General features: G+C 34.1%; 4 protein-coding genes across 5 annotated transcripts; 3 read left to right on the top strand and 1 right to left on the bottom strand.

The window, feature by feature from the left end:
* The first annotated feature begins 662 nt into the window (after positions 1 to 662).
* LOC123545230 (vitamin D 25-hydroxylase-like) lies at positions 663 to 8,193 on the top strand. The gene is made up of 6 exons (XM_053521114.1): positions 663 to 1,386; positions 1,757 to 2,042; positions 2,593 to 2,822; positions 5,177 to 5,396; positions 6,004 to 6,224; positions 6,312 to 8,193. The coding sequence occupies exons 1-6, from the start codon at positions 1,203 to 1,205 to the stop codon at positions 6,497 to 6,499; spliced, it is 1,329 nt and encodes a 442-aa protein (XP_053377089.1). The 5' UTR covers positions 663 to 1,202; the 3' UTR covers positions 6,500 to 8,193.
* Positions 8,194 to 8,600: 407 nt separating this feature from the next.
* Positions 8,601 to 14,300, top strand: LOC123525211 (cytochrome P450 2C23-like). The gene is made up of 6 exons (XM_045304080.2): positions 8,601 to 9,380; positions 9,797 to 10,082; positions 10,513 to 10,742; positions 12,113 to 12,332; positions 12,936 to 13,156; positions 13,579 to 14,300. Exons 1-6 carry the CDS (start codon positions 9,005 to 9,007, stop codon positions 13,764 to 13,766), a joined length of 1,521 nt encoding a protein of 506 aa, XP_045160015.2. The 5' UTR covers positions 8,601 to 9,004; the 3' UTR covers positions 13,767 to 14,300.
* A 755-nt stretch (positions 14,301 to 15,055) lies between these two features.
* On the bottom strand, positions 15,056 to 18,194 carry LOC123525227 (acylphosphatase-1-like). Of its 2 annotated transcripts, none has more exons than XM_045304108.2 (5): positions 18,039 to 18,194; positions 16,581 to 16,675; positions 16,387 to 16,403; positions 15,714 to 15,823; positions 15,056 to 15,317 (listed from the first exon to the last, which is right to left on the bottom strand). In XM_045304108.2, exons 2-5 carry the CDS (start codon positions 16,651 to 16,653, stop codon positions 15,194 to 15,196), a joined length of 324 nt encoding a protein of 107 aa, XP_045160043.1. In that variant the 5' UTR covers positions 16,654 to 16,675; positions 18,039 to 18,194; the 3' UTR covers positions 15,056 to 15,193. The 2 variants fall into 2 exon arrangements, with proteins under 2 accessions (XP_045160043.1, XP_045160036.1); XM_045304101.2 differs by having other exon boundaries at positions 16,581 to 16,677; positions 18,045 to 18,191.
* A 228-nt stretch (positions 18,195 to 18,422) lies between these two features.
* Positions 18,423 to 23,973, top strand: LOC123525219 (histidine-rich glycoprotein-like). Its single transcript, XM_045304091.2, has 3 exons — positions 18,423 to 18,612; positions 21,149 to 21,355; positions 21,725 to 23,973. Exons 1-3 carry the CDS (start codon positions 18,606 to 18,608, stop codon positions 22,492 to 22,494), a joined length of 984 nt encoding a protein of 327 aa, XP_045160026.1. The 5' UTR covers positions 18,423 to 18,605; the 3' UTR covers positions 22,495 to 23,973.
* The last annotated feature ends 2,788 nt before the right edge of the window (positions 23,974 to 26,761 follow it).

Genomic DNA, 26,761 nt, shown 5'->3' with positions numbered 1-26,761 from the left:
TATCAGTCGCAACCGGGAATTGATCCGGGTCCGGGAATCGAACCAGGATCGCTGTCGTTGTAGTCAAAACTGCTAACCACTGCGCCACTGACTCCCTGATTAAACAGAGGGATACGGAATTTCAATAATATAAGGTAGAATGGTCTTGTCTTTGTGTCCGATCCTGGGGTTCCACACACTGATGACCAATATTTAAAACAGACATTGCAATCAAAATGTTACAAGATGATCATATATTTATATAGTTGAGCCCTAGAAGGAACTTTTGCTATGCTTTAACTTGTTTTAATTTGGGATCTGCTAAAATATGTCTGAATAATTCATTTTATTACAATAAAAAATAAAAAAAAAACTTAAAGCTATACACGCGATTAAAAAACGAATCAATGATTTTCACCAGTAAAACAGGACGATGTTCAATACCAGGAATGGTTAATTGTTCAAGCTTTACCAACATCTACTGCAAGTATTTCTACTGAATGACATTTTTAACCTATAAGTGTAAAATTGACCATGTAAAAACGGAACTCGTACAGCAAACGATAAGATAATATAAATTTATGGTGTATTAGTTTAACAATCGGATTTTATTTATTTCTATACACGTTTGAAATTTCGAATAAATGTTTATTTGCCAATAACGCATTATCAGATTTTTTTATTTACCGTAACGACTGCTATTACTGTGTACTTGTTCAAATGTGTATATTTATATTTGCAAGTAGGTCAAAGAACATGACTATCGTGGGATCTTTAAAAAGGATTTAATTACATGGAATATATTCATTTCTTTATAGATAGTTTATTAACTACATTTAATATCTTATTACACGATTTACATATATTGTCACTCAATGAAGGTCGTAAAAGCAATGACCGTTTCGGGTAATAGGTCATGACTGACGAAGTATATATGTTCGTTACAAGTTGTCCCAAACTGACGAAATTCAACGACTATTAAAATCTGAAAATATATATGAGGGATTTAAAAAGATTTGAGCTCGTTCTGTTATGATTTTTCAATTCTTTTACGATATTTTTAGTTATTTTACACAGTTATCAATAACATCGTTTATTTTGGTTATCACTTTTGTATACTGTTACACTACATATTCCGCTCAAAGCGGTATAACCCTCCTTTACCACCGTCACCGAATTTTAAACTTCCGTTGATTGGACATTTACATTTATTGGAGCATGACATGAGAAAACCGTTCAGAAAATACCGGAAACAACTTGGCGATGTCTTCACGTTGTATTTTGGTGGAAGGCTGACAATTGTGATATCGGGATATGAGACTTTGAGACAAGCCTATGTTAAAAATGGAGAGTTGTTCGCCGACCGACCAAGTCTTTATATAACAGATATTGCTACAAAAAATCGAGGTGAGTTTTGCGATATAATAAGACTTGTATGATATGAGTTGTAGACAACCTTCCCGAATTTGAAGCTGTGTTTCACAGAGACAAAATAAGCTTCACCTATGTTCTTAATACAGTTACTAAAACATTTTTTTATTGTAAGAAAATTTCCATCAATAGAAAATGGTACAGATGTCTTTTGGCTAAAGTAAAAAGCTGGACTTCAGTGCGGTCATGATAATTTTTTCAAGTTATTTTAGTTTGCTCAATTTTTGTTTCAGAACACGTATGTAATGATATATCAGTTGTAACATGAATATTTCCTGACATAAGGCAGAACTTACCAACAGCCATTTATGCTTTCTAAATAATGTTTGTACTCTTCACTTTCAAGGCTTTACACTTGCGAATGGGGAACGTTGGAGGAAGCATCGTCGGTTTGCTTTAAGTACCTTAAAAGATTTTGGAATGGGGAAAAGCAAACTTGAGGGAAAGATCCACGAAGAAGTTGAATCTTTCTTATCTGAAATTGAGGCCCACAAAGAAGAACCCTTTGACCCAAAGGATATCATCAGCAAACACATAGCGAATATCATATGCTTCATTTTGTTCAAAGGCCAGATTAAACATGATGATCAGCGATTCTTAGGGATGATCAGGCTATTTGACGAGAACATGGAGTAAGTTTTCGCCTTGTATATTTTGTCCCGGTATTCAACCTTTCAAATGCATAACTATTATAGCCCGCCAGCTTAGCTCAGTGAGGAGAGCGCAGATCTAAGGATCGCGGGGTCATGAGTTCGATCTCCAGGTGAGGCGCATGTTCTCCGTGACGATTTGATAGAAGACATTTTGTCTGAAATCATTTGTCATCCACCTCTGATTCATGTGAGGAAGTTGGTAGTTAAGTGCGGAGAACAGGTTAGTACTCGTACAGAATCCAGGAACACTGGTTAGGTAAACTGCCCACCGTTACATAATAAGCTGAAATACTGTTAAAAATGCGTCCAAACCAAAACAAACAAACAAACAAATTGTTTACTGTGATTTATTCATACAGGGTACATAGATATCTAATGCCCGGGTGGTTCAATGTCTTCGCATCTAAAATTAAATGATGAACCACGCGAAGATCTTGACTATTTGATATCATCACTCATTGTTTGTTGTTGTTATTTTAACTCTAAATTTACGAATACTTCCCATTTCTTTATCATTTATAAATTTCAGATCTGCTGCTGGTCTCGCAAACCTCATGCCATGGTTAGCTGAATTTCCAGGTGATCCGCTAAAATGCAAGAAAATGATTAGCAATGCTGATAAAGTATATGAGTATGTTGACGATATCATTGATGAACATGTGAGGGAGTATGACGAAAGCGAAATAGATGATCTGACAAGTGCTTATATTAAGGAAATGAAAAGAAAGGAAGCCAATGGGGAAACAACTACAGTGTGCTGTAAGCCTTTTTCAATTGATATATTGTTAACAGAAATGCATTACTTTGAACGTATAAATTGGTTTAGGTCTCTTTTTTTTGGGGGGGGGGGGGGGTTGGGGAAACAAAAAGACACAGACCTTTCGTGATTAAGTAGGATGGTTTCCGTAACTGTACTAACCATGCTATGCAATTAAGAGAAATTTGTCAAGAAGTCATATCCTTCCATACACTATGAACTGCATTTCTACATGTCTGATTTGTTCAGCACAATTATGTATATCATCTAAAAAACATTATTGTATTATTTCATTATCATAAAAATGAAACTCCAAATAAAAACTGCGGGCATACAATTTCAGGTTTTTGCTTTGTGCAGCATATTTATGACAAAGCAGAAGGTTTGGATGCACGCTGTAATAACAGGGGTCGTGAAGAGGAAGCCCTCAATTATGAAATAATATTGTTTGCCTGAACCGAATACTTAAACTCAGTAGTTTTTCTATTTCTATCCCTTACATTTAAAGTTCTTTCAGAAGAATAGTCCGATTATTAAAGCAAGAGTCCGTTGCACTTTCATTACCTCTCATAAGCAGACTCACTGCTAATGTCTTTTGTTCTATTTCATTTCTCAAAGGATCTCTTCTAGAACAATTCAAAGATTTAAGTACTGTGAAATCATTTAAATTCGCTGGCATGAAATTTCGCGCAAACGTGAAGAAGGACTGTTTCGCGCGGGCTTAAATTCGCGCATTTTCAATTTTAGAAAGGGAAAAATATAATCAAAAAATGATAATAGCGTGGTCTTAAATTCGCGCATCGGTCCTAGCGCGAAATACGCGAAAATCCGTCCTACGCGAATAAAAATGATTTTACAGTAGTGCAAGATTTTCATGGAATGGGGAAGACAAATTCAACCGCTTACAAAATTACAAGCTTGGGCCAAAATAATTCTATTGAACATACAATGTTTAAGCCAGCAAATATTATTGCCTGGTTGCGTTCTATATATCCAAAGGATCTTTTCACAGATTTTATCACAGATTTTATCTACTATCACAACAGCGGTCTCAACATGCCGTGTTGGGGCTGTAAAAAGTCTTAACGAATTTAGATTACACAAGAATATCAACTGGATTAAGAAAACTCACCTTCCTCTGATTCAGAGTGTGATTTATGAAAACATCTGTGGCATTATTAAATTGTTAGCTCACCAGAGCACGAAGTGCTCAAGGTGAGCTATTGTGACCTGACATTGTCCAGCGTCCGTCGGCGTGCGTCCTGCGTCGTGTGACAACATTTGCCTTGTGAACACTCTAAACAGTTGTGATCCAATATTTATGAAACTTGGTCAGAATGTTTGTCTTGGTGATCTCTAGGTCAAGTTCGAAACTGGGTCATGTGGGGACAAAAACTAGGTCAGTAGGCCAGAGCAAAGGAAAAGCTTGTGAACACTCTAGAGGTCACAGTTGTGACCCAATCTTTATTAATCATGGTCAGAATGTTTGTCTTGATAATCTTTAAGTCAAGTTCGAAACTGGGTCATGTCGAGTCAAAACCTAGGTCAGTAGGCCAGATCACAGGAAAAGCTTGTGAACACTCTACAGGCCACAATTATGACTCAATCTTTCTGAATCTTGGTTAGAATGTTTGTCTCTAGGTCAAGATCGAAACTAGGCTGTGTGGGGTCAGAAACTAGGTCACTAGGTCAGATCAATGGAAAATCTTATTAACACTTTAGAGACCACAATTTAACAGAATGATTTCCTTGATGATGTCTAGGTCAAGTTCGAATCTGGATGAAATTTGGTCAGAATATTTGTCTTGATGATCTTTAGGTCAGGTTCGAATCTGGATCATGTGGGATCAAAAACTAGGTTGGTAGGCTAGATTAAATGGAAAGCTTGTGAACATCCTAGAGGCCACAGTTGTGACCCAATATTATGAAATTTGGTCAGAATATATGTCTTGCTAATCTCTAAAAAAATTTGAATCTTGGTCATGTGGGGTCAAAAATAGGTCGGTAGGCCAGATCATAGGAAAAGCTTGAGAACACTTTAGTGGCCACAGTGTGACTAAATCTTTATGAGACTTGGTCAGAATGTTTGTCCTGGTGAGCTCTAGGTCAAGCTTGAATCTGGGTCATGTGGGATCAAAAACTAGGTCACCTGGTCAAACGAAAGGAAAAGCTTGTGAACACTCTAGAGGCCACAGTTGTGACCTTTTCTTTATGAAATTTGGTCAGAATGTTTGTCTTTATGATCTCTAGGTCAAGTTTGAAACTGGGTCATGAGGTATCAAAAACTAGGCCAGTAGGCCAGATCAACTCTGGTGAGCGATATAGGGCCATCATGACCCTCTTGTTTTTATTTCAGTTGAGGAGATGTCGGGAATGATTGGAAATCTGTTTATTGCTGGCTCACATACAACGACTGCAGCAATAAGATGGGCAATAGTGTGTCTTGTTCAGTTTCCCGAAATGCAAGAGAAAATGTACGAGATTATATCGTCTAGGATCGGAAATGACAGACTGCCATCTGCTATGGACAAAACCTCTTTAGGATACCTTGAAGCTTTTTATTTGGAAGTATTAAGGTAAGATTAATTCATCATATTAAACCATTAAGGGCATGTCAATATATAAAGGGAAAGGTAACTTTGCCCTTGTTAATTCTTTCTTCCAGGTCTTCGTCACTCATTAAATACTAGGAAGGGATAAATCTGGGAACATTTCAATATTTTATCAAAATAGAAATAAAACGGCTGATTGAATTATTTTAGGTACATTTATTTATTAGAACTTAAGATCCAATATCCTGAGACAAAATATCTCTATTTTATCAAATAGACCATTATATGTTATCATGCTTTACATCTTAAACAAAGATTCCTATGGAAATACATATTTTAAAGGGTATTTGATAAAAAAAAGATATAACTTGACGGTGCAAGTGACGTCGTAAGCACTAAAATTGCTGCCTTCATGACCGGCTATTTTTTAGATTTCAAACTGGCATGTCCTATTTCAATAGTGGTTGAATTTATTAATGTCGTTCAGTGAGTTCATACGCTTATGGTTAGGCATTCCTGTTCTTAACATATTCCTAGTGCAGTAATGTCATTAATGCATTGACATTTTGTTTCATATTTCATGTGATTTGTTGTAAAGCAGTGATTTCCATTTCTACTTTTTCACATTCAGGTATTGCACTATAACAATATCGAGCGGAGTCCATGCTACAAGCAGAGATTTGACCTTCAAAGGGTTCACTATTCCAAAACATGCGCTTATTATGCCAGATGTGTATTCTGCTCTGCATGACCAAGACACCTGGCATGATCCCGAAAACTTCAGACCAGAACGTTTTCTTGATGATAATGGCAACATAAGAAAGCGAGAAGAGATGATAGCGTTTTTCCTAGGTGAGTTGTTATGTATGCTTGTATGTTAGATTACTTTACTTTTTTGTGATCATCTAGCATAACCTCATACTACTTTTTAATTTTCAGGAAAACGGAATTATGTCGGAGAATCTTTGGCACGAATGGATTTGCTGCTGTTTGTAGGAGCGCTTGTACAAAGGTTTCGTTTGGAGAGTCCAATTGACGAAGCAGTTTCATTGGAACGCGTTGACGGTGTATTTGGATTAGTGCATACACCGAGACCGTACAGAATTGTTGCAACTCTCCGCGTTTAGAACATAGATGAATTTTATATTAAGATTTATAACGCACTACTTTTATATAGAAGACAGATTTGATATAAATACGTTACATTTTTTAACAGCAACTTTCATATTTTAATAAAATCAATATAAATTCTCTATGCTTCGCATCAAATCTATGTCTGAAGAAGCAGGAATAATTAGTTGTTATCAATATTTTAGGACGAACATATACTACGTACTATGGCTTCATGTTGTGCGACAACCTGAAAAGACTTACACTTAAATAACATGAAGAAATCATTATTATATATATATAGATGTATTATTATCTTTCTGTTACTATAAAAAAGAACATACACAGTTGAAACGCGGTGTTTCGAATTCCACTGGACCGAGCGTTTTGCTTCGAGATAACCGAAATTTGACTTGAAATGATATTTTGTGCACGTGTTCTCGAGACGGGACGGGACTTGAAAATGTCTTCGATAAAGCCCGAGTTTTGAGATAAGCTAGCTCGATGTATCGAGTTTCAACTGCATATATATGTTATTGAGTAGACTCTTCTTAGACATTTATCTGTGATAATGTTAATCATAACAAACAGTGATACAGTTATTTTAAACAGAAAATGTATATTTTGATACTTTTTTAAATAATAGACTTTACATTTAGTTTAAATAGAAAGGTAAAAACAGACTGTTTTGTAGTACAGAGTAGCGTACACGCAACGAGACTCGACCTGCGCAAAACAGACTGCCTGTAATTTGACACTGTAATATAGTTATTTTGTATTTTATATTATTATTGTTATTATTTACACACTCAAGTCTTCATTTCCCTTTGTAACCATTTTGTATATCTGGAATTCACCTTGCGGGGATAATATTTGTTCATTGTCCTGTTAGTTTAGAACATAGTGGGGTTAAGTGCGAAATGAACTATTTTGCGTGTGGTCTGACTGTAAGCGCTATCATTACCTCAAACACGTTTAACGTGCACTGTGTTGATTTGTAAACGAGTAAAACGTACGGAAATGTTTCCTTCTTTCTTCTGAAAATATATAAGGATGAAGTAAAAATAGATTTTATTTACCGTGCTTTTTGAAACAATATTAATAACCTCTGTAGAGCTTTTGAGAGACGACCTAATTTAAAAACAGTTAAAACCAATTACCTTCAGCAATTTCTAGATGTCCATTTACTGTTGGACTTCACGATTAAGTGCCTTGCCTAAAGACACACCCCTGTTGAAGTAGCCAGGGATCGACCCGAAGGCCTCTACCCCATTAGGAAAGCGTCGTTGCCCTTTCGGCCAATGCATCTAGATACAGAAGTGTTTGAAAATATATTACAATTATGAAACAATGAGGTGCTGCATATATTTATGGCTGCATATATCCCAAAATTGATGTTCTTATTTAACGATATGGTCACAAAAACAGAGAATCACTATGAATCCTTTTCAATTACAGTAGCTAACAAATTGTATGGGAAAATGTCACGATGCGTAGTGTTTTTCTGTCTAGGCATTCACACTTTTTCCAACAAACGTATGTTTAGAAAAATAAATGTTCTATTTTATCACGGTATACTAGAAACCTTTCCGGCTGTGTCTCATCGAACTAAGAAAAACGACACTATATTTTCAAAATATATTTAATTTGGGATCTGCTAAAATCTGTCTGAATAATTTATTTTATTACAATATAACTAAGAAAAATATAATATATGATCATATATTTATATAGTTGAGCCCTAGAAGGAACTTTTGCTATGCTTTAACTTGTTTTAATTTGGGATCTGCTAAAATATGTCTGAATAATTCATTTTATTACAATAAAAAATATAAAAAAAAACATAAAGCTATACGATTAAAAACGAATCAATGATTTTCACCAGTAAAACAGGAAGATGTTCCATACCAGGAACGGTTAATTGTTCAATCTTTGCCGACATCTGCTGCAAGTATTTCTGCTGAATGACATTTTTAACTATATAAATGTTATGTTGACCATGTAAAAACGGAACTCGTACAGCAAACGATAATTAAGATAATATCAATTTTATATATTTTATGGTGTATTAGTTTAACAATCGGATCAGCTATTTATTTTTGTACACGTTTGAAATTTCGAATTAATGTTTATTTGCTGATACCGCATTATCATTTGTTTTTTATTTATCGTAAGGACCGCTATTTCTGTGTACTTGTTTAAATGCGTTTATTTATATTAGCAAGTAGGTCAAAGAACATGACTGTCGTAGGATCTTTAAAAAGGATTTAATTACATGGAATATTTCAATTTCTTTACAAATACATGTAGTTTATTTACTACATTTAATATCTTATTACACGATTTACATATATTGTCACTCAATGAAGGGCGTAAAAGCATTGACCGTTTCGGGTAATAGGTCATGACTGACGAAATATATATGTTTGTTACAAGTTGTCACAAACTGACGAAATTCAATGACAATTTAAATTTGCAAATATATATGAGGGATTTAAAAAACGATTTGAGCTCGTTCAGTTATGGCTTGTCAATTCGTTTACGATATTTTTAGTTATTTAACACAGTTATCAATAACTTCGTTTATTTTGGTTATCACTGTTTGTATACTGTTACACTACATATTCTTCTCAAAGCGGTATAACCCTCCTTTACCACCGTCACCGAATTTTAAACTTCCGTTGATTGGACATTTACACTTATTGGAGCATGACATGAGAAAACCGTTCAGAAAATACCGGAAACAACTTGGCGATGTATTCACGTTGTATTTTGGTGGAAGGCTGACAATTGTGATATCGGGATATGAGACTTTGAGAGAAGCCTTTCTTAAAAATGGAGAGTTGTTCGCCGACCGACCAAGTCTTTATATAACAGATATTGCTACAAGAAACCGAGGTGAGTTTTGTGATATAATAAAACTTGTATGATATGAGTTGTAGGCAACCGTCTCTAATTTCAAGCCTTTTTGTTTGGTCATACATGCGATTTTTACTGTGTTCCATAGAGGTAAGATAAGCTTCTGCTACGTTATTAATACGTTACTAAAACATTTTTTCAATTGTAAGAAAACTTCCATCAAGAGAAAACGGTACAGATGTCTTTTGGCTAAAGTAAAAAGCTGGACTTAAGCGATCACGATTATTTTTTTTTCAAGTTAATTTAGTTAAAGTATTTAGTTTTGCTCAATTTTTTATTCAGAACACGTATGTAATGATATATCAGTTATAACATGAATATTTCCTGACATAAGGCAGAACTTACCAACAGCCATTTATGCGTTGTAAATAATGTTTGTACTCTTCACTTTCCAGGTTTTACACTTGCGAATGGGGAGCGTTGGAGGGAACATCGTCGGTTTGCTTTAAGTACCTTAAAAGATTTTGGAATGGGGAAAAGCAAACTTGAGGGAAAGATCCACGAAGAAGTTGAATCTTTCTTATCTGAAATTGAGGCTCACAAAGGAGATCCCTTTGACCCAAAGGATATCATCAGCACACACATAGCGAATATCATATGCTTCATTTTGTTCAAAGGCCAGTTTAAACATGATGATCAGCGATTCTTAGGGATGATCAGGCTATTTGACGAGAACATGGAGTAAGTTTTCGCCTTTTATATTTTTGTCCTGATCTTCATATAATCTGTTTTATAAGTCCGAACCTTTCAAATGCATAACTGTTGTAGCCCGCCAGCTTAGCTTAGTAAGGAGAGCGCAGATCTACGAATGTGGGGAAGTTGGTAGTTACTTGCACAGATCAGGTTAGTTCTCGTACAAAATTCAGGAACACTGGTTAGGTTAAGTGACCGCCGTTACATAGCTGAAATACTGTTAAAACGGCGCCAAAACAAAAACAAACAAATTGTTTACTGTGCTTTCGGGGGGTTCAATGCCTGCGCATCTAAAATTAAATAATAAACCAACCACGCAAAGAAAGATCTTGACTATTTGGTATCATCACTCATTATCTTTTATTTCCACATTAATATTCCGAATACTTCCCATTTCTTTATCTTTAATAAATTTCAGATCTGCTGCTGGACTCGCAAACCTCATGCCATGGTTAGCTGAATTTCCAGGTGATCCTCTAAAGTGCAAGAAAATGATTAGCAATGCTGATAAAATATTTGAGTATGTTGACGATATCATTGACGAACATGTGAGGGAGTATGACGAAAACGAAATAGATGATCTGACAAGTGCTTATATTAAGGAAATGAAGAGAAAGGAAACCAATGGGGAAACAACTACAATGTGCTGTAAGGCTTTTTGTTAATAGAAATGCACGACTATGAACGTATGAATTGGTTAAGGTCTCTTTCATTGGTTTTGGGGAAACAAAAAGACTTTTCAGTTTTAAGTGGTAGAAGAAGAATCAAAATGCCATTTCGGTGCATTATTTCATACACGGGCGGTCAACTGTTAGACACACAGACCTTCCGTAATTAAGTAGTACGGTTTCCGTAACTTAACTAACCATGCCATGCAATTAAGGAAAATTTGCCAAACCTGTTCTTAAAGTAGTCATCTCATTCCAAACACTAAGAATTGCATTTCTACATATCTGATTTGTTCAGCACAATTATTCATATCTTTAAAAGAATATTATTATATGATTCGAATATCATAAAAAATGAAAGCGGGCATACAGTTTTAGTTGTGTGCTTTGTACAGCATACTTATGACAAAAAGAAGGTTTGGATGCACTTTTGTAATAACAGGGGTAGTGAAGAGGAAGCCCTCAATTATGAAATAATATTGTTTGCCTGAACCGAATACTTAAACTCTGTTGTGTTCCTATTTCTGGCCTCTCCATTTAAAAGTTTTTCAGAGGAATGGTCTGTTTATTAAAACATGACTCTGTTGCACTTTCATGCACAGACTCACTGCTAATGTCTTTTGTTCCATTTCTTTTCTCAAAAGATATCTTGTAGAACTATTCAGAGGTTTAAGTAGTGCAAGAATTTCACGGAACGGGGAAGACGAATTCAACCGTTTACAAAATTACAAGCTTCGGCCAAATAATTCTATTGAACATACAATGTTAAAGTTAATACTGTCATCAAATCTTCAAACTTACAAACAATTGAACAGACTCAATCAATCCGAGTCTGCTATTTTGTTGTTTTGTTGCGTTCTATATATACAAAGGATCTTTTCACAGAATGTATTTACTATCAAAATAGCGGTCTTATCTTGCCGTGTTGGGGCTGTAGAAAGTTCCCCGATACTCGGACTCAAGTTTTCTTATATTTTCTGTTCCTTTATCTTTATATATGCAGTATATTCATTTGTTTTCTATAATAGAATTTCGCTTACGCCGGTGCTATGGTGCATTACCTTTCATGAACAGACTCAATCAAACAGAGACTGCTATTATATCTCTTGTGCGTTCTATGCTTCTGAAGGATGTTTTCAAAGATTTTATTTTTCAATACTTGGAACCTGTCTAGTATATTAACAAGTTAAGTACATTTTTATGCACAATATGACAATATGATGAATTATTATCTTAACGAATTTAGATTACACAAGAATATCCGCTGGATTAGGAAAACTTACCTTCTTTTGATTCAGAGTGTCAATTATGACAAACATCTGCTGCATTATTAAATTGTTTTTATTTCAGTTGAGGAGCTGTCGGGAATGATTGGAGATTTGTTTATTGCTGGCTCACATACAACGACTGCAGCATTAAGATGGGCAATAGTTTGTCTTGTTCAGTTTCCCGAAATGCAAGAGGAAATGTACGAGATTATATCCTCTAGGATCGGAAATGAGAGACTGCCATCTACTATGGACAAAACCTCATTAGGATACATTGAAGCTTTTTATTTGGAAGTATTAAGGTAAGATTAATTCATCATATTAAACCATTAAGGATATGTCAACATACAAAGTAAAATCTAACTTTGGTCTTGTTAAATCTTTCTTCCAGGTCTTCGTCAATCATTGAATACTAAGAAGGGGGTAGGCTGAGAACATTTCAATACTTGATCAAAATAGAAATAAAACGACTGAATGATTTATTTTAAATACATTTATTTATTTGAACTTAAGTTCCAATATCCTGAGACAAAATATCTCTAATTTATCTATAACATCGTTATATGTTATCATGTTTAACATCTTAAACTAAGATTCCTATGGAAATACATGTTTTAAATGGCATTTGATAAAAATATATTTTGGCGGTGCAAGTGACGTCGTAAGCACTAAAATTGCTGCCTTCGTGACCGGCTATTATCTTAGATTTCAAACTGGAATGTCCTGTTTCAGCTTTGGTTGGATTTATAAATGTCGTTCAGTGAGTTTATACACTTATGGTAAGGCATTCCTGTTCTTAACATATTCCTAGTGCAGTAGTGTCATTAATGCATTGACATTTTGTTTCATGTTTCATGTGATTTGTTGTAAAGCAGTGATTTCCTTTTCTACTTTTTCACATTCAGGTATTGCACTATAACGATATCGAGCGGAGTCCATGCTACAACTAGAGATTTAACCTTCAAAGGGTTCACTATTCCAAAATATGCGCTTATTATGCCAGATGTGTATTCTGCTCTGCATGACCAAGACACCTGGCATGATCCCGAAAACTTCAGACCAGAACGTTTTCTTGACGAAAATGGCAACATAAGAAAGCGAGAAGAGATGATAGCGTTTTTTCTAGGTGAGTAGTTGTGTATGCTTGGATGTCAGATTACTTTGTGTTTTGTTGATATATAACAAGATATTGCGGTATATTCTCCATATACATACCACATGATACAATGTACAACATCGCTTTTAGTATACTGTATATTGCTCTGTCAATAAGACATATGAGCCGCGCCATGGGAAAATCAACATAGTGGCTTTTGCATCCGCGCAGTCTGGTCAGGATCAATGCTGTTCGCTTTCAAAGACTATTGTAATTAGAGAAACCATTAGCGAACAGCATGGATCCTGACCAGACTGCGCCGATGCGCAGGCTGGTCTGGATCCATGCTGGTCGCAAAGCCACTATGTTGGTTTTCCCGTGGCACGGCTCATATGTATTTTTAAATTGTGATCTTCTAGCATAACTTTATACCATTTCTTTTTAATTTTCAGGAAAGCGCAATTGTGTTGGAGAATCTTTGGCACGAATGGAATTGCTGCTGTTTGTAGGAGCTCTTGTTCAAAGGTTTCGTTTGGAGAGTCAAAATGATGAAGCAGTTTCATTAGAACGCGTTGACGGTGTATTTGGATTAGTGCATACACCAAAGCCATACAGAATTGTTGCAACTTTGCGCGTTTAGAACAGGTGTAAAAGCTGGCTTCGATAATATGCAATATAACTGTTACAATAGATAATATCTGCCTCTTTTAGAACAGAAAAGTATGTTGATTTGCTGATGGATGTTAAAGCATCGGTTGAGATCTTGAGAAGCAAATTGTGTCGCGTGTCATGCCATCGGCAAATACATGTTGATATAGATCTTTCAGTTACAATACAAATGCCGGTAGTATATAATGAATATATAATACACACGTCTTAGGACATTTATACATGTTTTCTATTAAAATAATGATAAATATAATAATCATGGAATATTCGTTATTGTAAAGAATACCATCTATATGTTCTTTCGACAGTCAGTACTGTTTGATAAGAGTTGTAGGTAATGATAATGTATAAAGTTGTCTGAAGTTATCATATAAGAATATTGTTACATTTTCCTCTTTATGTATAAAAGCAAATACTGTTTAAAGCGAAATTGTGAACCGTAATTTTATGTGTATTGTGATTGTTTTTAAATTTTCGACTATACATTAAACCTCATTTAAACATGGCTCGATTTGATTGCTGGTTGAACAAAGAAGAGGTCAATACCTGTATATTCTGCGATAAACAACAGCTGACGCGCGGACCGGTAAGAGAACATAATGACCTCAATACTGACGTCAAATTGCCACATGTTCATTAATACTCGGATGAATAAAGCCCAGCATAACTTTTATCAAAATATTTCTTTGAACATGTAAGAATGAAATCAAGACCTTCTTGTTGTTTCTCGTCTAATTTACTACGGTTCATCTTTCAGATGCTTAGATATTTCCTGCACATCATTTATAAAACCTGTATCTTTTCAGTGAAGTTCTGCCATATAAGGTCAACGAAAAATTAAGGTAAAATATTGCAACTATGTCAGTTTATAGATAAAGCATTTATCTGGTGTTACAGTAACAAATTTAGAATCGTATTATTACATTGGTACATTTTTGTGACTTGTATGTATGTCAGATTTGAAATTCAAGTGGTTTATATATTATGTTTAGTATGTATTGCCAAAGGCAAGGATTTGCCGAAAATTGCAATAAAATTTGATCTTGGAAATGAAGCGTGGGGTACACTGATATTCAAGATATGAGAGCAATTAGAATAGCTATACAGCTGTATTGGCTTTGTGTGGTCGCCGTGTAAGGTTATTTCAACGGTTTTTTGTTGTTGTTTTTTTCATTTTCAAAAGCAGGTTTTGTTTTGAACAAAACATATATTAGATATGGACATGTTTTCTCTAACTTGAATAGAAAAACAGGAAAAATGTGTTTTTATATTTCAATTTAATACTGCTTGGAAGTTGAACACTTTGTAATAATACTGTAACATTCTATTATTATATCCAGATAGAATAAAACTCAAAGTATATAATTAACGTTATTATTATTAGGCCGCCATGGCCAATTACCAGCCACTTGGTTCAACTTTGAACTGATTAAACTCCAGGGTGATTATCTCACGTTCATTCTGAAATTGGCATCCTTGAATTACACATTCTGGACTTCCTTCTTTGTACAACCAGTCTTGCCTGAAATAAGATTAAAAGTTTTGCTTTATACCAAACACTGATAGTGATGTTGTAGGCCAATAAAATCTAAAATAAAAATTCTTTGGAAGCATAGAACGCAAGCAAGGAAAATAACAACAAACTCGGTTTTTTATTGGATCCGTACTCATATCTCAGTAACTAGCGTACTTGTTGAGCCCGCGGAGTAGTGTGAACTTTGGTAAAACACCATAATGAAGCTTTGAAACATTTTGTTGCGTTATAGGTTTCAAAATTTTACTGTAAGGGGTAACAACTAGTTTGCTCATTATTGTTATTTGTTCTTTAATTCATTTAGATCATACATGGTTAATAATAAATAAATGAATAAATAAATATAATTTTGAAAACTATTTATTCAAGTTATCCACGACTTACATTAGTTTTACATTTGCTTTGTTTCCTTGTATCACACCTTTTATTGAGCCAGTTCTTGTATTTTTCACACAACCAGTCACACCAAGTTTATTTGCTGCTTGCAACGCATACTACAAAAGAAATGAATACTGATATCTAACTACTATTGAAACTTTTCCATGGATTTCGCCTTCAGTTGTGAAAATCCTTTAAAATCGCATAAGAAATATATGTATTTATTATAAACCTATATAAATTCTGTAAAAGAATACGGCTTGTATTTTACAAGTAAACTTTACATCGTTAAACTGTTAAATCCTTAAAGATTTCGGTAACAGAACGACAAATAAATAGGTTTAGGTATTTAAAAAGGGTCATTAATACAGTAGCTAGATCTGGGATTTCGTATTCTGTCCTCGTGGATTTTGTCAGGCCGGATTAGACTCGACGTTTGCGCGCCTCGTGTTATCCAACCTGGCTAAATTCACACAAGCCGAATACAGCTTCCCAGATCAAGCTACTATTATAATAACCCTACTATATATTTATATAATTATTAGAATCAGATTATTCACATAGTCGTGTTTTTTTTAAAGTAAAGTACATTATGTCACAGTATGGCAGCTTATACAATGTATCGTTGCTACGTGTATGCTTACAATTATGCTTAAAGCAAAAATACAAAAAATATTACCTTTCTGAAGTAAACACCTGCAAAATAAAGTTAAGACATCAATAAAGCTAGCTTCAGTTGAAATCCATCTAATGTATTGTAACTTATTAATATCACAATATCAAAACAATTTAATGATACACATTTCGAATTGTTTAATTGTAAACTTGATATATGTTATGTACACGGATTATGTAGTAAGTAAATATATTCACCTTGGACGAGTCCAAAGACCTCATAGTCTACTGACAGAAGCCGTGAAGCATCCAAGTAACTTGTTTCCTCCATCTTGTCCGCTCCAGATAAATATCTATATTTAGTGAAATATGAAAACAACCAGTTTAGGGTAACTGTTTATTGACTGCTTTATTGGCGGCTAACACTAGAAATCAATCATTAATCTTTTAACCACTTCTACACAGTTATTGATCTCTTTGTGTATGCCTTTAATGGTATTGTTGAATATAAACGCGGTGAAATGCTTATCAATAGTGTATACAACTGAGACGGTATTTAATAATGAAATGTATTTGTTTCCAGTCTGGTGTCTTAAAGGTGGATAATCAGATTTTGGCCATGTAACGGATTTGTTCGAAACTTTAGCATCTGATCATTTACACTCATTTATGTTCACTTAATGCAAATTAGATTTTCACTGGAGGTATTTTTAAAATTTCATTTTCCTATCCTGGTTGCCCAACCAAGATAGAGTTATTGTATCATAAGCATAAATTTGATAAACATACTTTGCCTAAGGAAATGTATAAATATTAGACATATTGTAATATATTTGTAAAATATTTACATTAAAAATTATGTATTTAGATGGAATTCATTAGAAACGCAAGTTTGAAAAATAATTATTACCTCCCTTTGCCTATCTTGGTTGCGCAACCAAGATAGATTGGAAATAAATGAATTCAGAAGCTCCACACAGATTTAAAACTTGCATGTTGGTTCAGATTGTTCAATAGTTGATATGTCTATCAAATGCAAATGTAAAACTAGACACTGTATCGAAATAAAAAGAAATACCCAGCTTTTTATATACTTTCATATTAAAGGGGAGTAATTACAAAATTTTATAAAAAATAATAAGATATACATTTCAAATAAGAATCTAACTCTATGTAATCGGTCTTTTTGTTCCTTAAATAATTCTCTACCAGAATATACAAAAAGTAAAAAATGTCATTAAATGTTGATTAAATGTGATTGACCACCTTTAAGTTGTTTACAAAAATCAATACTCATTTGAACTACCTGAGCAATCGCCACTAGAGAATCATTTCCAGAAACGTACTTCATCATTACTGAATTATAAAATGGCTGTAAAACAGAATTTATAACTCTGCAACAGAAGTTAGTGTAATGGCCTGGTGATGATAACCACGTAGTATATCAATGGTAAAAGTACCTTTATTTCCTCGTGGAAGTAATATTGACTAGTGATCTTCATCCCATTCAAGAAAAGAATACTTTTACCTCAATCAACTTTTGCATGAAAATATATTTATTACTATAAGATTGATATCCCTGCTGTCTTTGCTATAATCAAACTATTTTCCCAGAGGAAAATTAGCACCATTGATTACATTTTTGCGACAATATCAGAAGTCCTAGGTGTGAAGAACCTTATACACTTTCTATATTTCCACAAAGAAAAAAATAACCTTCCTTCGGGCTTATTCGTTCTGTGAGGGAGCAAAGAATCCTTCCGTTCAAGTGCTTTACAACATATCTTCCTATAATAACATAGAAAGCAAGTTAAAGCACAGCTCGTACTATTCAACAGGTGTTCTTCATTTAAAAGTGTTTTTATAATCAAAATCTATGTGTCTGAAAAGTTGTTATCGTATATTGTAAGGTTCAATAATCTTATTTTGTGTTGTAACGAATGCAAACGGGAATTGTTCGTTCAAGCGTACAAGATTTCATAGCTTTTTTTAAAAGATCCTTCACGGTTGAGAAGTTCTACGCTAGTGTAAACAAACGCCAGGTAACTTAATAACGTTGAATAGCACCCGGTTTAATATTACACAAGTTTAAAACGTTATATCGTAAGCATGTCATATACAAATGGGCTTGACAGAATGAGGAAGTTTTTATACCCTCCAATAAATGTGTAACTGCACCTGTTTTTTCTTTTGTAAATAAAACTTAAGAAAACTTAAAAGATTGTAATATACGCACACACATAAAGTTCTCAATCTGTGCACCAGACTGGATAACTATAAACGATGCCAGGTAAGCATATTTTTGTTGCCACGTTGAGTACAAAATCTTGTTCAATTATTAGTAACATTTTTATCAAATGTTTATTAAATGGATGACTTTTGTTAAAAAAAAACTGACACATATCTGGTTATTTAACATATATTTTTGACACTACACCTGAACGTCGATTAATATGGGAAACGGTTAGCAAACATTTACGTCAATAAAGTCAATCATGTACATTATTTCTGACAAGAAAAATATTTAATTCAGATCAAAATGTAATAGAAATCCGTGATGTCATGATGTTGCATGTCACGTTGCGAGGTCAAAATAGGAGATATTTGATAAAAAAAAAAATACACTGGAAACAACATGAAATAAAAAAACAATGTGTTTGTTTTGTACATGTTAGATCAAAATGTCTTTCATTTTTGAAGGAAACATTAAACATTTTCACTCGAAACTAGGTCACTGATAAAACACTGTTTCTAGTTATACACTCGGCGAAAGATATCACGATCTTACACTGGAACAAACAAATATTATCTCGATTTTAAAGTAACAGACAGACATTTTAAAGTAAAGTGCTAAATTTCATGGTTTCATTGGTGGATTTCAAATAGAATAAATTATACGTTAGTAAACAAGAATCTAAAAATCCGTGTCATTTGACCAACGTCTTTGCAATACGTTGTTTATCTTATAAAACTTTTTAAAACGTGAGTAGATATTTTAATAAGCAAATTACTGTCATATATCATTTTCATTGTGGTTTATTTTACCAGCAGTATACACACAATTGATATAGGTGAATGAGCTCGAGGAATGAGACATAGCTGCATATTTATTTTATTAAATGAGCCGTGCCATGGGAAAACCAACATAGTGGCTTTGCGACCAGCATGGATCCATCCGCGCAGTCTGTTCAGGATCCATGCTGTTCGCTTTCAAAGCCTATTGCAATTAGAGAAACTGTTAGCGAACAATATGGATCCTGACCAGACTGCGCGGATGGTCTGGATCCATGCTGGTCGCAAAACCACTATGTTGGTTTTCCCATGGCACGGCTCAAATGAGGTTTGTAAGGAGATATTTGAGACATGATAAGTGTCAGTGCATACTGATATTTGTGAGCAATCATGTTTTACTGTAAATAATAACCGTAAGTTTATCAATAAGTTTAACACGCGACCGAGAAATGTTGGTTTACATGTACTATTATAGTGAGAGAAAAAAAAAACACAGAACTATTTGTAAACAATCTTTTCCAACAATCTACCTGTCCAGTACATTGTTTTACCAAATTGTCAGGTACGAATGGATACAAACAATATTCTCAAAAAGATTTTTTTATTATTTTTTTAAATTTTATTTTCTCTTTTATGAAATGCATACAAACATGTTACACTTGTTTTTGTATAATTCTACAGACCTATCAAATGATAACAATAACAAAACAGAAATAATAGCTTTAGATACATAAAACAACTGCATTATTTCCCGTTCAATTATGTTTATAAAATTGTTTTGTATGTCAAAAAATGTATCCATTTTGCATGATAAGACGCTAAAAGTGGGAAAAAAGTTAACACCATGTAAAAATAAAAGGAGATAAAGAAATTATAGAGTATACCCATGTGCACTCATGATTACTTTTATGTAGTTATTTTAAATATTTTTTGCTGTATTCTCAAAAAGTTGTCCCGCCGCCCTCCCTCCACACGCCGTCTTAAGATGAATGCTATTTATAAAGAAATAAAAGTAAACAATTGCTGAAAACCATGTTAAAAAAGTTATGTGAAATTTCATTTGGAACATTTTGTAAATGTATAAAAAAAAAGATATTATACATTTCTTGAAAACGATTAGTTTTCACAGGCGTTGAACCCTTCAAAAATGTGGCTCCTATATGCAATTCTTTTCCGAAATTCAATGTCTATTTCAGTATATTGATAATCCTTTTGTAATGCTATATACATGCTTTATATGCTGTTCAATATTCGTAGATTTGGTGCTGTTTTTTTTTCTCTCAAAATATGGAGTTAACCGTTTACAGCATTAAAATAGCGTACAACAGAAGCGGGCGGTGTTTGGGGTGCTCCGTGCTTCCGGGGAATCTACCCTTACCTTTTATCTTTAATAAATTAATAAACTCTCAAAATCAGTTAGATGACTCATTTGTTGTGTTTAAATTAATTAAGACACACTTAAATTTTAATATTATTTGTATTATCTCTTAAATAAGAAATGAGTTGATGGACTTAAGTACAATTACTTAAGTCCATCAACTCATTTCTTTGCGTGTCTATATTTCCTAATATTATATAAAACCTTTACTCACATCATAATAATTACATGCATACGTTTATGGTATACTACCGAAGAAGTAATTCGACAACCCGAGAGAAAAGCAATTTCGATTAGAATTATACAGTGATTTCTTTAAACGAATTCGTACAAAATGTGTTATATCTGCTCTATTTCCCACAACTAACAATTGTTCGTTGAAACGTATTTTATGTACAACTAAGTTTAATAACTCAATTTTTGCTTATTTTTGCAGGCTGTAAAGCACTTAGTTCACATAACCAGACCCCTCCAGTCTTCACAAAGACAAATTTGTTCGACCTCATACCAAACAAGTATGACTTGAGTGTAGGAACTCAGGTTACTGTTAGCTGCGCTCCAAGTCTTAGGTTAGAAGGCGAGTCATCACTGACCTGTTTAGCTAACGGACAATGGAACTACACAACCAGACCGACCTGCAAAGGTATATGATTTCTTTGCTCTCCAAACATTTTATATCTGCCATCACAAACCTGGTTCCGAAACAGACATTCAGACATTAATACTCGCTATTCTCAAATTCAAGTTATGTATAAATGTATAGTGAAAAAAATATGACAAAAAATATTGCATTCACTAATGTTTGGGAATCGGAACTTAGCCCATTATGTCAATTGTCAATAATTTTGTTAAATCAATCACAAAGTGCATTAGGTAAGACAGCCTGAATGTTTGCTTTTTCCAGGTGTTAATATCCCTTAACAAAAATTTACTATATGAAAAGAAGGCTCATAGAAAACGTTCAGACCTTAAAAGTATGACTAGTTTAAAACAAACGGTGGTTCTGTTTCAGAGTCTGATGCAAGACGTGAGAGAGCTTGGCAAGACTCAAACAGTAATGTGATTATTCTTGGTGTTATATGGGGACTGGCAGCTGTGTTTGTTCTTGCTGTGCTTATTAAGGGAATTACATTTTGTATACGGACGAGACGACAAAATAAGCATAAACAGGTGCATGAAAAACATGGAGGAACGTATGTGCATCATGGTGAGGGATATGGGCATCATAGGCATGGACATCATGGCGAACATCACGGCCAAAAAGCAGGCGGTCATGGTCATGATAGGGAACATCATGGCCAACATTCAGACGGACATGGTCATCATAAGGAACACCGCGGCCAACATTCAGACGGACATGGTCATCATCGGGAGCATCACGGCCAACAATCAAACGGACATGGCCATCATAAGGAACATCACGGCCAACATTCAGACGGACATAGTCATCATAAGGAACATCATGGACAACATGGCCATCATAATAAAATGTACAAGCATAGTGAACACAATGATGGGTATAGACATCACAATGAAGAGCATGGTCATCAAAGAGATAGTCCTGGACATCATGCAAATCACGGAAACGGAGAACATACAGACGGTCACAGTAATCATAAAGGGAGTCATGAACACGGCCGTCAAAAAAATGGTCACCATCATCATAAAGCGAGCCACGGGCATCATGACCACAGAGACAAACAAGTTCATCATAGAAGCATATATGATCAATCGACTGATCAAAATGAAGCTTTGTCTGCTTATGAGTTATCTCAGTTCTGATTATATCAATATGATTTTGTAAGCAATCAACTAACTACTGCATATTCAGTTATTTCCGTGAACCCTTATCCGCGGTATTGAGAATTTGCGAAACGTGAGTGCTTGTGTTTTAATTAATGCTGCAGATTAATATTAACGAACATTTTGAATTCGCGATTGGAATTATTCGCAAATATCAATGAATTCGCGAGTGGAATTATTCGCAAATATCAATGAATTCGCGCGTCAATGAATTCGCAAGTGGAAATATTCGCAAATATCAATGAATTCGCGAGTGGAAATATCCGCGAATATCAACGAGAATAAAAAGATATCAAATATTATTACACTTACAGTATATCTAAAGTTTGTATTCAGATAATGTACACTTCTGCAAGGTGGACTACTTTACGAAGAGTTTTCATACACTTCTTGGTAACACGTCAGGTGTTGTTATTTCTTGCATACCAGACGGGGATTTCTGGCGATTTCACCGGTGCTGGAAAACTCCAGTTACACCCCGGGGTGTAAGATGACTCTCGTGCTGTAAATGACGTATAACGAACTACATATGTACAGAAGAAGGGTGTAGTAATAATAATGTTTTTCATAAAAACGGGATAAAATTCAATACCTTGATAGCTCCTCTTTGTTCCTTATAACATATTTCTCGATTCAAAAAACGTTATTTTAAGGAAATAACATAACGTTTCATTGCAGATGATAAAACAAAACCGGAACTCTTACGTCGTTTTCGTCTCTGTAACGTCTTGATGTACTTCCTGTTTACGGACGTTGAGTTCCCGCTCTTTGTTAATACGCTACTATAAGAAAAAAGTGCTATGAGAAAATCATTTGTTTGAATTCATTTTTACTCTTCTTTGTTTAATATGGTATGCAAGAAAAAGATTCTACCACTGGCTGTAGGTGCAGACGGGAATATCCGGCTCTCGGGTAACTGTTTACGCGGTCACTCGGCTCCGGTCACTCGGCTGGAGCCTTGTAACCGCCTAAACAGTTACCTCGAGACCGGAAATTCCCATCTGCACCTACAACCAGTGAAAGAATCTTATATTCTTGAGACCTTTGTATCTGAGTTATCTCAGTAAAACGTTGAATGTGGATGTAGGGAAGCAGTGTCTATGTTTTGGAGACATTTTAGTGAATGCTAGTAAATTCACACAATTAAGGGATATATGCGTTTTCTGAAGACGAGAAAAGTAACTGTGATATACTATTACATTGTATATGTTATATCAGAGTAAGCTTGGTGATATTGGCCTTATTTTTATGTTCAGTGGCATTTACTATGTACAACGTTGAAATGTATTATCCATCAATATTAAAGTTTACAAAATTTACACTCTTTAAAATAATGCATGTTATACGTGTCATATTAATTGTACTCTATATATGTAAAGATTAATTTTGTTCTTAATTTGTCAATTCAATCTTGTATAATAATGACAAGATACAATAATAAAACAAATCACAACTGTACTCTGATACATTAGAGTGACCATTTGTTGCTTATGGGATACGTTGTTTATTCATTAATACGTGCGGGGGTGTTCCGGAAGTTTTGACACTAGCCCCACCATTTTGTTATTGCTGAGCGGAATCGTGTTCAGAATTCGCCAACAGAAATACCAGTGTTTTAACATTTAAAATGACATCAAGTGTAGGTACATGCATAGGCCTACATATCTATTTCCTATGAACTGATAGACGTACAGGCGTGGCTCAGTTCAATGCACTGGTCTTCTTTTGCCATTGTACGGTGGCGAAAATCACATAATATTATGTGGCTTTTAAAAACCGTTACTGTAATTTAATTTTTTCAAAATTTACATACACTGCAGTTAGATAATGCTTTATCTACGGTAATAATCAGATGTCTTTTTGTATTGAATTTAATGACGTCATCTTAAATATTGGATTGATATGACGTCAGTTTCAAACCTGTTTTATTAAAAAGTTTTATGTTGAACAGCGCTTTACTTTTATCACAAAGTTACAACAGTAAGTATTCATTCCGATAGATCATGCCAGTGGATTCAATTTTAAGTAATCCACAAAAACGTAGGGTTTAAAGACTTAAAGTAGAACACCTCGAGCATACGAACACCATTTTTTCTGAGACCTAACTTTTTCGGCGTATCAATGTGACGTTGCTCATTATGCCGATTTTAATTTCTAATAAGTCATATTTTACGTTTTAAAAATCCATGTAAAATGGAAGTTAATGGATTCCATTTTTGACAATCGCAATGAAATTGACTGTGCCGTGTTTGTACCGCTATAAGAATGTACAGCATAGACGGTATATACCTGTTTATGATATCATTTTAAACTTACATTATTGAGATATCTTGCACATGATTACAATGATATGAGGCTAGCAGCAGAACGTTTCTAACATCCATCCATTGATACGTGTAATATAGAAGGAAATGCGACCGATTATGGCATGTCAAACGTTGCTAAATTATATATGTATGTTACTATTATTGTATGTTTGTTATTGTTATTCAATGTCGTGTCATTCATATTCTAAAATTTGCTATTATTATTGTATATGTCGTTATTCTTATGGTATGTTCGATATTCTTATGGTAAAACTCATTATTGTTATTCTATGTTTCGTTATTGTTATTGTATCTTTGATATTGTTATTCAATGTCGTGTCATTCATATTCTAAGTCTTACCATTGTTATTGTATATGTCGTTATTCTTATTGTATGTTCGATATTCTTATGGTAAAATTCATCATACTTTAACGAATTGTAATCATTTATTGTCTTATCCATTGACATCTTTAAAGAACTTAAATGGCATGCTAATGCATTAATGATTATTATTATTCCTAGGTTCTATTTAAGTTACAATTATAATTAGGACACCAGTGTGTGTATGCGATTCTTACTTTTCTGTGTAGCTTATACCTTTACTTACATGATTATCATCTTATGCGAGTTGCACTGATATAAATAATCTTTTGAATTATAAAAAGCTCTTGGGGTATTTTCAGTACGCATATGTAATCCTTGCTAAGATATTTTTGTCATTATTTTGCTTTCAGAACGAAAATAAACACACGATATTTATCATTCAGTTGTCAGATGTATATCTATATGAATATTGCTACATCTTAAAGAGCATAAAGTCAGTAAAGCATTACATACATTTTCATATTGAATACTACTTCCTGTTAAACCCTAAAACTTGATCAAATAATGAATGTCAGGCCAACACGCAACCACTACGTCAATTTGAATACTTATAAAGTAATAGTGGTTCTAATCTAAAAATATTTAGCAAACCATGATGATGACGAGTCTATAAATTGGACTCTCAAACGTCAAAATCAAACTATTTATCAGAAATCAAAATACGATCATTTTGATAGTATTGCTCATGAGGAATGTTGTAAAAAAACGTGGTGAGCTACCACTTCTTTAAACATACAAAAGTTTATTATACAGTTGCAGTAAATTGACCGTGACCCAAAACGTCATAACATTTCATATCTACGGGTCCATGCACGACAATAAGTCATAGGAGAAGTGAAACACACACTTTGGGACTTTTCCAACTAGATCCCTAACATTTTATGAATTTATCAATATTTTTGACACATAAACTTACAATTTAGTCGAGAATATGTAAATAGACGATTCACATAGTGTAAAAAATGTCAATTCATTAAACTATTTAACAATAATATTAAAATCAACGATCCGTAACAAGCCCCTTCCAGTCAACAATATCAAAATACTTGTTTAAATCTAACGTTTAACGGTGTGCATGAACGCAAGTACATCTAATGACATCATAACATCTATGTACCATATCAGTTATGTCATTCCTGACATCAGTCCTGTTTTATTTCTCTTTTGATCAATACTGGTCCATTCTATGGCCACGGTCTAAATGCCTTCGAAAAAATAGTGGTGACATATAAAATTTAAGTTACTTTTTCTCGAACAGACCAGCAAAAATTAAAATAAAAACATCTCAGTATCATTTTCAGACTTGATAATTCCAGATAATTTCATAAGTTATTTAAAAGACCCTTCTGTTGGGTTAGCCTGACTGTCTGTTCTTGTATTTGAAGCAGCCTCATGACATTTTACATTTTAAGTATTTTCCGGTTAACTAAAAGGCTGGTCATTTTAACTTTTGGGGTTGAACTAATTCCGACATAAACCTTTTGGTGTAGAATAAGTAGTATGTAAGGAAATGAAACATAGAAAAAAGTCCTCAAAATACCAAAGCACATTTTTG

The sequence above is a fragment of the Mercenaria mercenaria genome, chromosome 1 (assembly GCF_021730395.1).
Source record: "Mercenaria mercenaria strain notata chromosome 1, MADL_Memer_1, whole genome shotgun sequence".
NCBI lineage: Eukaryota > Metazoa > Mollusca > Bivalvia > Venerida > Veneridae > Mercenaria > Mercenaria mercenaria.
Note: the sequence above shows the minus strand (reverse complement) of the source record. Positions and strands in the feature narration are given on the sequence as shown.

Bases quoted from the DNA above. Each gene is read 5' to 3' on its own strand.
- LOC123545230 (XM_053521114.1), top strand. From the start codon at position 1,203: ATGAGAAAACCGTTCAGAAAATACCGGAAACAACTTGGCGATGTCTTC. The intron at 2,043-2,592 runs GTAAGTTTTCGC...TATAAATTTCAG, and splicing joins CTATTTGACGAGAACATGGA to ATCTGCTGCTGGTCTCGCAA. The intron at 6,225-6,311 runs GTGAGTTGTTAT...TTTAATTTTCAG, and splicing joins GATGATAGCGTTTTTCCTAG to GAAAACGGAATTATGTCGGA.
- LOC123525211 (XM_045304080.2), top strand. From the start codon at position 9,005: ATGGCTTGTCAATTCGTTTACGATATTTTTAGTTATTTAACACAGTTA. The intron at 9,381-9,796 runs GTGAGTTTTGTG...TTCACTTTCCAG, and splicing joins TATTGCTACAAGAAACCGAG to GTTTTACACTTGCGAATGGG. The intron at 13,157-13,578 runs GTGAGTAGTTGT...TTTAATTTTCAG, and splicing joins GATGATAGCGTTTTTTCTAG to GAAAGCGCAATTGTGTTGGA.
- LOC123525227 (XM_045304108.2), bottom strand. From the start codon at position 16,653: ATGGAGGAAACAAGTTACTTGGATGCTTCACGGCTTCTGTCAGTAGAC. The intron at 15,318-15,713 runs GTAAGTCGTGGA...ATCTTATTTCAG, and splicing joins AAAGCAAATGTAAAACTAAT to GCAAGACTGGTTGTACAAAG.
- LOC123525219 (XM_045304091.2), top strand. The intron at 21,356-21,724 runs GTATATGATTTC...GTTCTGTTTCAG, and splicing joins AACCAGACCGACCTGCAAAG to AGTCTGATGCAAGACGTGAG.